Raw genomic sequence first — 14,877 nt, 5'->3', positions numbered from 1 at the left:
AGCACTTGTACAGATATATTTGCTCATATTTGCAATTTCTCTGTCACAGATGTGGGGCTAGAGCCTGGATTTGCCAGCCAAAGAATTAACAGATGTTGAACGCAATGAAGAATTGTCTCAAAATGGCTGCTCCAAGAAAGGGATAGTGTTTCTAATAAAAAGAACATTTGTTAGAGCACACATCATCTTGAGCCTAGCCTTAGAAAACCTGTTCACAAGATAAGCCATTGTTCACTCTTTGTTACCAAATTTGTGTTTAAGGAGTTAAGATTTGGGAGAGGCTTTCAACTTAGCTGTGGGTCCTGCCCAGCACAGTGTTCGCAGTCTGCAAGGAAGGTAGCAGGGTATTGCATGGGATTTTATGTTAATGATGTTTAAGGGATGATAATTCTCACCCAGGAAGGAGATGATCCATTAGTTACACTCTCAGTCTGTGTCTTAGGCCAGCGTGAAGCCATTACAGATCTTTAGCTGCAAAATAATAATTTTATGATGAGATAAGGGGTAGTTTTATTTCTGCCCTATTTTAAAAGAGAAAAGATGCAAGGCCTATGCCAGGGACTAAATCATTTCATTTCAGACTTTGTATAGAATTCATGTCAAATGAATGTCATAAATTATAAATAAAACATAAGTGTGTCACATAAAATAATTCTATGGTAATAGTTAATGACAGAGCTGAGCTGAATAATCTAAATATAGCAAGTGTGTGTGTGTGTGTGTGTGTGTGTGTGTGTATTTTCATATAAACATTTTCCTCTCTCATAGAAAGTGAATGTGACCATCAAACACATCCTTGAATTCTAGAATTAGTCCCATGGACTTAAGTCTCCCAAGGAGATAAAAGTGAAGAGACTTAAAACAAACAAAAAACTCTTTTGCCCTATTTATTTGAATAAATAAGAGTAAGATAGTCAATCACTCAATCACTTTGCAAAGTTTAGTAATCTAACTGAATAACAAAAGTACCAACTCAATGTAGATAAGAAGAATTGAGTGGATCAGGAGGGAGAGAGGTGATTGACTATGATTAGTAGTGTCATGTGTGAAGGAAGTACCCCCAGACTGCCGGTCACATAGCTTCCCACATTTACTCTGTCTTCTTTAAAAAATATCATGCTTCTCAAAATACTTCACATTCTAAGAGTGCAGCTGTAAGAACATAGAGTTGATGATTGTATGGAACAACTGTATAGGATGTTGTAAGAAAAAATACTTCTCTTGGAGCTAAGAGGAAAACATAGTTGACACTGAGTTCTCTCTCATTACTAAATGTCTACTGTCTCACACCAGCTTCCTCTTTTGCTGTAATAGAGTAGTATTCAAGCAGGGGAAATTTTTGTCTCCCGTTCTCCCAGCAATGGCTGGTAGAGTCTGGAGACATCTTTGGATCTCATAACTGAGGGGAGTTATACATGCTACTGGCATATAGTGGGTAGAGGCTAGAGATGTGCTGAATATCCTCCAATGCACGGGACAGGCCCCTACACTAACAAATCATCCATCCCCAAATGTCAATAGTGCAGAGGTTGAGAAATCCTGGTTTAATACCATTCATGACCTGTAATGGAACCCATTATCCTGGGTAATTTCCATTTGTGTGTACTCCTTTACTAAGGCTCAATTAAGTGATTTAGTGAATATTTATTCACTCACAGGGCCATGGGGGAGAACTGCTAAAGAAAATTGAGGGATTATAAATACTTAATGGGAAGACAAGGTGAACACACATGAAAACAAACCCAAAAAATTCTACTTCAAAATGTTGTTGATTTTCTCCGAACCCTAATTATATGTATTCTATCAACATTTGCAGTGCATACCCTTTGTCTGTTTTTGCAAACTGTCAATTCAGATAATATAGTATCTCAGTGAATTGTTGCCACAATAATGTCATGTACTAATTCTCTCCCAAGCTCAAGAGATTAACACAACAGTGTATATTCTCACTGGTTTGTTTGTTGGCTGAAACAAACAAGCACCAGCCTGCCTGTTGGGCTGCGTCTGCTACAAATGCATTTATTCTGGGGCTCAGGCTGAAAGGGAGGTAGCACATACTAGAGAAAGAGCTTCTTGTGGTGATGGCAAAAGTACAACAGGACCAAGCTAAACATGCAAGCATAACATCTCTGTTTCTCTCATATCTGATAGCATCCCATTGGCTAAGACAAATCAACATGGTTGAGCTCCAAATCAAGGCAGAACAAGTATACTGTGGTCTCTGTAAGGCCAATGCAAGATACATGGCCTCACTGAATACCAGTGGGTCAGAGAAAGGATTGCATTATTTTAACTAATAAGTTCATTTTATTATTTCCATTTCAAATTTAACATTATAAGAACTTTTCTTAACTTGTTTTTTTGATTTATTTCTATTTATAATTGTGACAAAATACACATAACATAAAATTTTCCATCTTAACCATTTTTAAGTGGAATTAAGTATGTTCACACTGTTTTGCAGCCATCACCACTATCCATCTCTAGAATCATTTTCATCTTGCAAAACTGAAACTCTGTGTCTATTAAATAATCATTCCAAATTCCCCTGGGATGGAGAACTTCTTTAAAAAAAATAATTACCACCCATTTTTAATGGGAACAAAGCTTATTTTTATAGACATAATTGGCATATAGCATGCATTTATAGTTGTCAGCCCAACCTATGCCTAAGGTGTATTCTATCCAGGATACAGACATGTCTTCGGACCCAAGGTGGAAGCCCCACAAAAGTCTGTTTTACTGAGATAAAGAAGCCTGTTGGGAAGGGGTTCGTTCCAAGTTTAGGCCGAGAAGCAATATGGGTCACAGCCCGGGAGCCTGCATTAGAAAAATGGGTTGACATTCAGACCCATGTCCATCAATCACTCAGCAGGGAAGTCTACCTAATTCTCAGGTTCCAAGCAGTAGTAGGTTAATCGAAGGGGGAAAAAAGTGAAGTGTGCTTTTACTGAAATCTACATGGAATGTTAGGAGCTTAGGGCATCAGCAGCATATAACTGGCAGCTTCAGGAGTGACCAGTACAGGAGCCAACCAGCTGGCAGCAGGAGGGGCTTTAGCAGTGTTAAATCCTGGAGCCCATGAGACGGAGCTCAGTATCCTTATCATCAGCCACCAGTGGTGGGACTCAGACTGGGTGGGCAGTGGTTGTGAGGTCCTTTAGGCAAGACCTGTTTCTATCAGCAGGAGCAGGAAGCATCACTACAGAGCCCTGGGAAATGACAGGCATTATTCAGTAGCCAAGGGAACTGCTCGAGTAATTAGAAAAGCACTGAAGTCTCCACCATGTGGAATGCTGAAAAACCCTAGAAATACTGGGTTCCAGGGACAATCTGAGAGAGAAGAGCCATAAGGAGTCCTGGGTGCTAGTCTAGAAACCACAGCTTGCTATGAGTATGACTAGGGCAATTCATTGAATCTCTCTGGGTCTTTGTTTTCTCTCCTGAAAGTAAGAGAATTGGGATACATGATTTGCCTGGTCTTTTCTAACTGATATTATATTACCTGAATATTATATGGATGTTGTTATATGATCTCAAGACAGGCTTTACATTCATGCCAGGTTTTGGTTGTAGAAAGTCTGTATTCTTTATTTAATTGATTGATTAATTAGAAGGAGTCTCACTCTGTCAACCAGGCTGGAGTACAATGGCGCCATCAGAGCTCGCTGCAGTCTCGAACTCCTGGGCTCAAGCAATTCTCCTGCCTCAGCCTCTCAAGTAGCCGGAACTACAGACATGCACCACCACGCCCAGAAAAATTTTAAATTTTTTTGTAGAGATAGGAACTTACATATTTCCCAGGCTGGTCTCAAACTCCTGACCTCCGCCAATCTTCCCTCCTCAGCCTCCCAAAGCACTGGGATTATTGGTGTGAGCCACCATTACCAGCCAATCTCTCTGAGTCTTTGTTTCCCCATCTGAAAATAAGAGAATTGGGATGCATGATTTGCAAGAACTTTTCAAACTGAAGTTATATTATCTGAATGTTGTGATTTGCTCTCAAGCCAGCCTCTAAGTTCATGCCAGCTTTTGGTTGTGTAAAGCCCATAGTCTTAAACCATGCTTTAAAAAAAAAAAAAAAAAAGAAGGAAAGAAAAGAAACAGGCAATTTCTCATTTCTTTCCAAGCATAAATATTAGCTTAAGCATTAAGATAGACAAGGTCTTTGGCATGATGGCATTGTATAACTGGATTATTTCATGCAGTCTTATTTGAGGAATTCAGTAAGAAGTTACTTTGCATCAGCTTTATCTGTATTTAGCATTTAACCAGATTAAACCGAATTGGGGGCCTTTAGACTCAATGGCAAAAATGGTTTTACATAATAATAGCAGGGTGCTTTTTACATATTCATGATCTCTGTTTGAACATGTTAAATTCAAGATACCAGATACATGTCTGTATGGAGATCTTAATTCAGTATTTGGGCATACAGTCTCTCTGGACATAAAACCTAGGTGTTTCTAAGCATTCATTTGGTATTTAATCTCACCAAGACAGCATGTGTATTTCATAAAGGTAGGGAGGAGATCAGGAAAGCAGAAAGTGTCTTGAGGCTCACAACATTTAAAGTGCAGACTGGACAATGGACACTCAGAAGTGGCGCCAGGCCAGGAAATAAGTTTAGTCGTTGTTTGTTTCTTTGAGTGTTTTGCACCTAGTTAGCCTACACATTTGTTTAAATTATTAAATTGATGGTCATATAACTGCACATGCAAATCTGTGTGTCTGTCTTCTCGTTAAAAATTGGAAGTTGCTACAAGGGTGACATCCTTTAGGAGGGGTGCAAGCTCTCGGCTGGCAAAGCTCCCTCCCCATATCGATGGCTAAACTCAGGCCATTTCCCATCTCCCATCCAGCCTCTGTAGTTATGTGGGGTGTGATCCTGATTCTGAGGTCCATGAATGGGGAAGAACCAGCAAATAGAGACTGAGAAGAAAGAGGGACACAATAGTAACCTCAGGGAGTGTGTTCAAAGAGGAGCACATTCCTGAGCAAGGGAATGGCTCACTCTGACAGGTGTTGCTGGAAAGCCAGGGGAGAGATTCTGCCACACTGTGTGCACTGGCCTTGATGCCCAGTGTCCTCAGTGACTCTGGGGGAGCTGTCTGCATGCACCAAGGCTGGTGTGAGGGCAAAAGCAGATGCAGAGTGAGGTCAAGCTCACACGCGAGTTCACACATTGGATTGTTAGTGCTCCCAGATACACGGCAATGAGGGTACAGTGTCAGGAGAGAACAGTTAGGTACACTAAAAGCCCAGACTCCACCACTACGCTAGATGCATGTAAGACATCTGCACTGCACCCCCTAATTCTATACACATTTTTAAAAATTAAAAGTAAATAAAATTAGGCAGTGTATGGTGGCTTATGCCTATAATTCCAGTGCTTTGAGAGGCCAAGGCAGGAGAATCACTTGAGCCCAGTAGTTTGAGACCAGCCTGGGCAACATAGTGAGACCCTATCTCCTCAGTAAACATTGGAAAGAAAGAAATTGCCAGGCCAGGTGGTCCTCACCATCATCCCAGCTACTCAGGAGACTGACGTGGGAGGATCACTTGAACCCAAAAGTCCAAGACCAGCTTGGGTAACATAGTAAGACCCTTGCCTCTAGAAAATAAAAACAAAAAAAATATTACCCAGGCATGGCAGTGTGCACCTGTCTAGTTCTAGCTGCTCAGGAGGCTGAGATGGGAGAATCACTTGAGCCCAGGAGTTGGAGGCTGCAGTAAGTTATAATCACACCATTGCACTCTAACCTGGGCAACAGAACCAGAACCCTGTCTCAAATTTTTTTTAAATAAAAATAAAATTATTTAATAGAACAAAAAAATTGTTCAATTTCTTTCACTTTACAGTTAAGAAAACTAAGATTCAGAGAACTGATATGATTAACACCTACCCCTGACCCCCCACCTAGAATAAAGGTCATAAAATTTCTTCCCGGGCCGGTGAGAAAATAAAGGATAAAAATTTCTCCCCAGGCAGATGAGAAACAGAAAGAGAAAGTAGTGAGTTCTGTCTCCTGATGTCAGGGTCAGAGCCGCAGAGACTTGGTTCTGGAAGTGTTTGAGAGTAAGAACCTGGCTCAAGGCTGTGAACCAGGAGCTGGGAGAGGTGTTGCCTACTACTGCCGATGTGAAGACTAGAAGGACATTGATATTGAGTAAGTAAGACCTCAGGCTACCACACTGCACACCTACCTGCCACCTTCCCTTCCAGGGAACCAAGCTAGGCCTCTCTCTGGCTGGGAAACCTGTTGAGCAACCTCCTCATATTTGTTGCCAACATAAGCTCTGGTTCTAAATGGAGAAGCTGTTGCAGGGTGGGGCAGCAAAACCGCAAGAGTGAGAAGAGAGGCAAACAGCAAAATGAAGTAGAAAGCCCACATCCTCCTCAACAAGAGGGGGTAGAACTCAAAGGAAGCAGGCTGCTGGAACACGTACACAGACCTCCATACAAGCAAGACACTGTGTGTGTTCAAGCCGCCATCCTCCCCAAAGATTCCTTCACCTGTTATTCTCACAAGGAATGAAATGCAGTGAGGTGAGAGAGTGTTGGGATGGCAGACATGGATGATGGATGAATTCTCTTCCCTCTGTACGTTTTCCAGCACAAAGAGCTGCCCCAGGCTGTTGACCCCATACACTGAGTTTTGAGAGGTTTCTATGTTTCCTTAGAAAGTTACAGTGCCTTAGAAAGGCACAGTGGTTCAGGCCTGTAATCTTAGCACTTTACAAGGGTGAGGCAGGAGGATTGTTTGTGCCCAGAAGTTCGGGACCAGCCTGGGCAACATAGCAAGACCTTATCTCTACAAAAACCACAAAAATTAGCTGAGTATGGTGACACATGCCTATAGTCCCAAGTACTTGGGAAGCTGAGGCAGGAGGATTGCTTGAACCCAAGACTTCAAGGTTGTAGTGAACTAAGACCTAACCACTTCACCCCAGCCTGGGCAACAGAGCAAAACCTTGTCTCGAGCCGGCATCTTTCAGTTCCTTTTTGTGTCCTTGTCCTTTACAGAAAGATGAAGATCCCTTTCCTCCTACTGTTCTTTCTCTGGGAAGCCGAGAGCCACACAGCATCAAGGCCGAACATCATCCTGGTGATGGCTGACGACCTCGGCATTGGAGATCCTGGGTGCTATGGGAACAAAACTCTCAGGTTGGTAATGCAGCTCCTCAGTAAACACATGGCTGTATTCATAGGCAACAGTCCCCGGCATTGTTAATGTTGATCTACAGAGCACAGAACATGTAGAAACGTTCAAAACCCTCCAAACCATGCCTGGCTTCATGTAGATACACTGAGATATAGGTGTCTGCTTCTACCAGAACTTTCTTTTTTCTTTTTTTTTTTTTTTTTTTTTGAGAAGTAGTCTCACACTGTTACCCAGGCTGCAGTGCGGTGGCACGATCTTGGGAATCACTGCAACCTCTGCCTCCTACGTTGAAGCCATTCTCCTCCCTCAGCCTCTCGAGTAGCTGGGACTATAGGCGTGTGCCGCCATGCCTGGCTAATTTTTTATATTTTTAGAAGAGATGGGGTTTCACTATGTTGGCCAGGCTGGTCTCAAACTCCCGACTTCGTGATCCACCCGCCTCAGCCTCCCAAAGTGCTGGGATTACAGGCGTGAGCCACTGCACTGGACCAGAACTTTCTTGTAGGATATATGAATACTAAATACAATACCTGAAGCCAGGAATGGACCCATTGCCAAGTGCCATGGGACACTGATTTTTTTTTTCATGCCATTCTCTTACTCCTCATCTTCTTCTTAACAAGAGAAATCTTGGAAAGTATATTTCATCATTACATATCAGACCAAACAAAAATTAAATAGATTATTATATTAAGGAAAATCTTTCCCACAACACATAGCCAAATGTATCTCACTTTCAATCTGAAACTTTGCATCAAATGTTGCTTTTTATTTTTTTAAGAGTATATTGACCTATGACATTGCTTAAATTTTTAAAAAGCATATGCAAGGATAAGATCTGCAATTTTAAGAGGGCACTTTAAGTGTCCCACCTTTTGCCTACTTTTGTAAAATGTTTACAGATCACTTTATACATTTGTGATATAGATCTTATTAATTTAGTTTTTCTTATCAGCATCATGATTTTATGCAGCTTTTTCATTTTATCTATTTCTTTAATATTATATATTCCTAAGATATATTAAGATAATAGATAACTGTTCCTACCAAGATGTCTTAATTAAAAAGTTAAAATCAAGTCTTTAAGGTTAAATCTTTACCAGTTATCAAAAGAAAAAATGTCTATAAGGCCCCATGGAAGAATCCATGGCAATATCTACCCTAAATCTGCCTTGGTCTCTATATTAGAGTCCCATTATTTCTGAATTACATTTCTCATTTTTATATTTTGTAATATCACACCCCAAAATAGTCACTTTTTTTTTTTTTGTAGGCCAATATAGATACTAGGAGATTTAATTCAAATGCAAAAACAGTCTCTGTCTTCTAAGCATCTTACCCTTTAAGAAAAAAGCAAAATAGAATTATTTGTAATTAAACACATTCACTAAATTAATAAATGATCACTAGTTTGACATTACAGATGCAATGAAATTATTTCCCCCTTCAAGCTATGCATCACTGCAGTACTACTCTGTAAGGGCATTGGTCTAGGGAAGCCATGGGACCAATGAACAAGATGTATACTCCCATCCTACAGGCAGCCATCTTGAAGGGGAGCACAATTAGCCATGCCATTGCTTTACAGTGAGGAAGCTGCTGGTCTGGTGGAGTATGGACTACTGTTCCAAATATAGGTCAATCCCCTTGCATAAACAAGGAAGGGTGCTGGAGGCTCATGAGAATTCCATCTGTACCTGGAACTGAAGGATGGCAGATGATAAGCCAGGCAGGGAAGAAGGGACCTGGATTCCTGGTGGAGGACATGGGATATATCTTGTGGGGTATAGCTTGGTATGGTCCAAAAACTAAAAGATATTAATTGCTAAATGACTTCCCAAAATGATCAGCCAATCCATTCATAGAGAAAGGCATCAGGATGGCTTATCTTGCAAAAGGTATCACTCTACAAGTGAACTCATAAATAAGACTTTATTAAGCATAAAAATATAAGCCAACAAAGGGTATTTGGGAGTCACAGCATGTAGTTTCTTCACTGTAGTATTTGTGCCTTTTCCCTGGAGGATATTAACCCATTTGTTGATGCTCACTGGTTGAGGCACATGGAGTCTGATTATTCCCTGTCCCTGGGGGCATGTGGAAATTAGGCAGGGGCTCATTAAAGCTGCTTGTGGAATTCCCATTGGCTGTGGTTGGGAAGAGAGGGGAGTCAGATTGACCATGGAGATTTCTTCTTTGGTGACACAGAGGTAACTTGGGAGATGTGGATGGGAGAAGAGTGAAGCCTCATCTTCATTCACCCCTTCTTTCCCTCCCTGCAGTATCCTATTTTGAAGACTTGGTTTCTCTCTTCTAATTCAGGGTTTAGTGAGACCAGGAGCTCAGAGCCCTCTGTAGCATGAATGGACCTTCTGGGGATGCCCCGCCTGCATCATTCACACATCTCCATGGTTTTGTTGCAGCTTGAGTCTTGATTCTGTATCACTTCTTCACCACCTCCCCTGCCTCTCATCTTGCCTCTCTCCCACATAACCCGAGACTCGCCCTTGCTCATTGAGAAGTTTCCCACTATAAAGAGCCACAGACAGTTTCATTTTGAAAATTATCACAGAGCTGGCCACAGTGGCTCATGCCTATAATCCCAGCACTTTGGGAGGCCGAGGTGGGCAGATCACTTGGGGTCAGGAGTTTGAGACCAGCCTGGCCAACATGGTGAAACCCTGCGTCTACCAAAAAAATACAAAAATTAGCCAGGCATGGTTGTGCGTGCCTGTAGTCCCAGCTACTCACAAGGCTGAGATGAGAGAATTGCTTGAACACGAGAGGTGGAGGTTGCAGTGAGCCGAGATCGCGCAACTGCACTCTAGCCTGGGTGATAGAGTGAGATCCTGTCTCAAAAATAAATCCATGAACATTAAGTGAAAATGATCACAAATGCCATGATTCTTTTGTTCCAGGACTCCCAATATCGACCGGTTGGCCAGTGGGGGAGTGAAACTCACTCAGCACCTGGCAGCATCACCCCTGTGCACACCAAGCAGGGCAGCCTTCATGACTGGCCGGTACCCTGTCCGATCAGGTAACCTCCTATCTGCATCGCAGGGGCTGTGGTCTCCTTCGGGACAGCCTCCCACCTCCAGGTATCTCCTGGTTCCTAAGGGTTGATTTTTTTCCTCGTTCAGGAATGGCATCTTGGTCCCGCACTGGAGTTTTCCTCTTCACAGCCTCTTCGGGAGGACTTCCCACCAATGAGATTACCTTTGCTAAGCTTCTGAAGGATCAAGGTTATTCAACAGCACTGATAGGTATGGGCATCTATGGGATGGGAACCATCTATAGGTATGGGAACGGCAGGGAGGACTTGGACAAAGTTAGCAAAAGAGCGGGAGAGGACATCATGACAGTTATCTTAGGGATGACATTGCTGGTACACTTTGCACAACTTTAAATGGGAACAAAATGATTTCATTTGTAGGCTAAAACACAATGAGTCTATCTGGACTACTCGAATATATAGATGTGTGTGTGTGTGTGTTGTGTGTGCATGTGTATGTGTGTGTTGTGTGTGTGTGTGTTGTGTGTGTGTATAGATAAATAGATACTTAGATGATACCTAATGATAGATGGATGAATGGATGAATGGATAGATGGAAGAAAGCATTGATGAATGGTTGGATAGATAGATAATAGGTAGAGAAATAGCTAGCTAGCTAGCTAGCTAGCTAGCTAGATGGAGAGAGAGACAAAGGTGAGATAGATGGGATGGATGGATGGATGGATGGATGGATGGATGGATGGATGGATGGATGGATGGGTGGAATAGATGATAACTAACTAGCTAGATAGATAGATAGTGAAATAGAAAAATAGATTAGATAGATAGATAGATAGATAGATAGATAGATAGATAGATAGATAGATAGATAGATAGATAGATGCAGAGAGGGACAAAGATGAGGTAGATGGGATGGATGGATGCATGAAATAGATGATGATAGATATGACAGATGGATAGATAGATAGATAGATAGACAGATAGATAGATAGATGTTATAGATAAATAGATGCAGGGAGATAAAAATGACATAGCATGGATAGATAGATAATGAGGCAATTGGATGGATGAAATAGATGATAGATGGAACAAATGAAAGATAGACATATACATAGAGAGAATGTACAAAACTATACACACCATGCTATTGATAAAGATTTTCATTTTACTTTCCAATATAAAATTATGTCAGAATTTGTCTTGGTTGACACACCCACTGATTTTATCCTGTAGATAGGATTGAAGCCTTCCTGTTTGCATGAAGAGCTTGAATCTAAGCAGGCCATAAAATGAATCCTAGCAAATCTCAGAGGAGCAAAATGACCCTTTCCTTTCTTCCAAAATCTTGTTAAAAAACTATCATTTTTTTCTTTTGTAAGGCACTCATTAATTTAGTGATCTAATTAACATTTTATAAGAAATTTTCAGAGGTGCTTAAAATAATTGCTGAGTTACTGAGTGTGATTTCCTCATGCCTCAGGGCTACGTTCTGAAGTAAGGATTCATTTCCACTTTTAACATTCAAGGAACAAAATTAAGTTGCTTCTAAAACTTTAATTTTAAGGGCCTAGCTCAGAAAAGCATCTGACCAGGAAAAAGAAAAAAAAAAACTTCTGTTTTTCTTTAAAGTGTGGTTTCCTGTCTATTAAAGATGTTAGCTAGTTTTCTTTTTGGATTTTTATCTGATTGGGGTTTTTGTGGTTGTTGTTTTGTTTTGTTTTGTTGAAATCACTAAATTAGTTCGTATTTCTTGGTAGAGTGAGTAGAGGATTTTTATCTGGTTGAGATTTTGTTTTTTTGTTTTGTTTTATTGTAATAGCTAAATTAGTTCTTATTTTCTGGTAGAGTGAGTAGGTAATACCTTAGCGTTTGTGGGAAAAAAAAGTGAAAAACTCTAGGGTCCTATGAGCGGGAAGGCTAGCTTCATGAAATAGTCAGAGCCTCCTTTTCAGTGCGTGGGAACAGAAGCTTGGATTTGAATCAGTGTGTTTATTGGGACTGAAGTGATCCCCCATTTGTCTTCTCAGGGAAATGGCACCTTGGAATGAGCTGTCACAGCAAGACTGACTTCTGTCACCACCCTTTACATCACGGCTTCAATTATTTCTATGGGATCTCCTTGACCAATCTGAGAGACTGCAAGCCCGGAGAGGGCAGCGTCTTCACCACAGGCTTCAAGAGGCTGGTCTTCATCCCCCTGCAGATCATCGGGGTCACCCTCCTTACCTTCGCTGCACTCAATTGTCTGGGGCTACTCCGCATGCCTCTAGGCATTTTTTTCAGCCTTCTCTTCCTAGCAGCCCTAATCCTGACCCTTTTCTTGGGCTTCCTTCATTACTTCCGGCCCCTGAACTGCTTCATGATGAGGAACTATGAGATCATTCAACAGCCCATGTCCTACGACAATCTCACCCAGAGGCTAACGGTGGAGGCGGCCCAGTTCATACAGCGGTGGGTATTGCCTTGTCCTCTGATGCTGCCTGTTAGAAAACATTCTGGGTGATTTCTCGTGGAGGTGGAAGAACCAGCAGAGGTTTTTTTGTTTTTGAGACGGAGTCTTGCTCTGTCGCCCAGGCTGGAGTGCAGTGGCACGATCTCAGCTCACTGCAAGTTCTGCCTTCCCGGGGTTCATGCCATTCTCCTGCCTCAGCCTCCCAAGTAGCTGGAACTACAGGTGCCCACCACCATGCCCGGCTAATTTTTTGTATTTTCAGTAGAGACGAGGTTTCACCGTGTTAGCCAGGATGGTCTCGATCTCCTGACCTTGTGATCCGCCCGCATCAGCCTCCCAAAGTGCTGGGATTACAGGCGTGAGCCACTGCGCCCGACCAGAACCAGCAGGATTATTATGCTAGCCACATTTTCCCTTCCATGCCTAACACATTTCTTCAGCCAACACTCACCATAGCACATGTTTAATGGCCTTAGAAAGGTATTTCAATGCAGTGTGCTCTCCTTAGAGTGTCTTTGCCAACATTCCCCACATCCTGGGCTGGAAAGGCCACGGCAAAATAATGTCTGCTGATGACAAAGGAGGTGTCAGATATCCTGCGGGCCATTTTTTTTTTTTTTTTTTTTTGAGATGGAGTCTCACTGTGTTGCCCAGGCTGGAGTGCAAGTGATGCCATCTCTGCTCACTGCAACCTCCATCTCCCAGATTCAGGTGATTCAGCCTCAGCCTCCTGAGTAGCTGCATTGCAGGTGTCTGCCACCATGCCTGGCGAATTTTTTTTTCTCTTTTTAGTAGAGACAGGGTTTAACCAACTTGGTCAGTCTGCGTTTTGAACTCCTGACCTCAGGTGATCCACCCACCTCGGCCTCCCAAAGTGCTGGGATTACAGGTGTAAGCCAGGTACCCAGCCCCACTGGTCTTTAATCTTCAAATGTGGCCATCAAGAGAGGCAAGAAAATGGCTTATGTTTAGTTTAGAGGTTGTCCTTGTGATATAAACAATGTGGAAAGATCCAAAATATTTTGGGTTAATCTCTGAGCAAACAAAGCAGAACAAAAAGCTCTGTGAGTAAACTGGGTGAAGTGAATGATGTCTTTTGGGTCTTTCGGGTCCCATTGAGTTTATCGTTTTGGGGATTGCAATCTGTAAGTGGAGTAACCATTAACAGCGGAGCAGACAGCATTCCTGAGTTACATAGGTAGGTATAATATATATCTATATTATAATACATAATATAGAGAGCATAAGTAGATAGAATTAAGCAGATATTATATAGAGCCTATGTCAAGAGCACTTGCTATTCAAAACAAGCAAATACTGTGGAGGACAGGACTTTAAAGAGAAATGGAAAGTTCGTCTGAAAATCAGACATTTGGTCTTTATGGTGACTTAAACGCTATGGGAGATTGAAAAGAGAGTTTGGGTGGTGATTTAAAAATTATAAAGGAGATAGAGGAAATATAGGTAATATTGGTTTGTCATCCAATTAATTGCATGACACAAAACTGTAAAATGAATCTCTCGATTGAACAATGAATGACAGTGAAAAGGAAGTCATTGTGATGAAGGGAAAGTATATTAGGGATTTAATTTTAAAACAAGCAAATATGCTCAGTCTAAGAAGAAAATACATAGTTAAGGTATGTGGAAGCTACATAAGTTAGGGCTGGTGAGAAAGGTAAAAAGTAATGTACTCTATGAAAATTATGTTGTCATTTCCTCACGTGGAAGATGTTGTGTTCCTATGTCCAGATCTTGTGGGCATGGAGTTGATGCTTTACTGGAGTTTGGAAATGGGCAGTGGTTCTCCTCACTCTCTTCTTCCAGTTATGAAACAACATAGGAGCAACCCATTCACCTGGAGGTACAACAGTGTCCTGCTACCCACAACATCACAGATTATGCAATAGATAAATCATAGGGTATATTTTATTATATCTCTCTGGTACCACAAAAGTGTTTCATCGACTCTGACAGAAACCCACATATGGTTTGGGTGTCTGAACAGACTATGAAGTGACTTACACAAAAGTTGCAATTGATAGTATCACTTCCTCCCTCTGAAAATGAGACAAAAATAGAATGATTGGTTCTTATAGTTCACACTACCTCTCAGTTCAACAGATTTTATTAAAATCTAAATTGTCATTTAACTGTGAAATATATAAACTGGTCATTGGTCATTGTAAGTATTCTCAGTTTCAGCCTCTGGGACTTGGTTCCAGAGAGTACTCTATGTACTG

General features: G+C 41.6%; 1 protein-coding gene across 8 annotated transcripts in view; it reads left to right on the top strand.

The window, feature by feature from the left end:
* The window catches only part of LOC105478088 (steroid sulfatase), a 428,088-nt gene that overhangs the window by 98,598 nt on the left and 314,613 nt on the right, over window positions 1–14,877 (top strand). For 6 of the 8 annotated variants that reach the window (XM_071089045.1, XM_011735064.3, XM_011735060.3 and 3 more), the window contains 4 exons: window positions 7,028–7,168; window positions 10,085–10,206; window positions 10,310–10,432; window positions 12,210–12,633. In XM_071089045.1, coding sequence (XP_070945146.1) covers window positions 7,028–7,168; window positions 10,085–10,206; window positions 10,310–10,432; window positions 12,210–12,633 — 810 coding nt within the window. Of the gene's footprint in view, window positions 1–6,077; window positions 6,171–6,412; window positions 6,551–7,027; window positions 7,169–10,084; window positions 10,207–10,309; window positions 10,433–12,209; window positions 12,634–14,877 lie in introns of those variants that run through there. The other 2 variants (XM_011735063.3, XM_011735062.3) reach the window with 2 other exon arrangements.

This window comes from Macaca nemestrina, chromosome X, assembly GCF_043159975.1.
Source record: "Macaca nemestrina isolate mMacNem1 chromosome X, mMacNem.hap1, whole genome shotgun sequence".
Lineage (NCBI taxonomy): Eukaryota > Metazoa > Chordata > Mammalia > Primates > Cercopithecidae > Macaca > Macaca nemestrina.
Note: the sequence above shows the minus strand (reverse complement) of the source record. Positions and strands in the feature narration are given on the sequence as shown.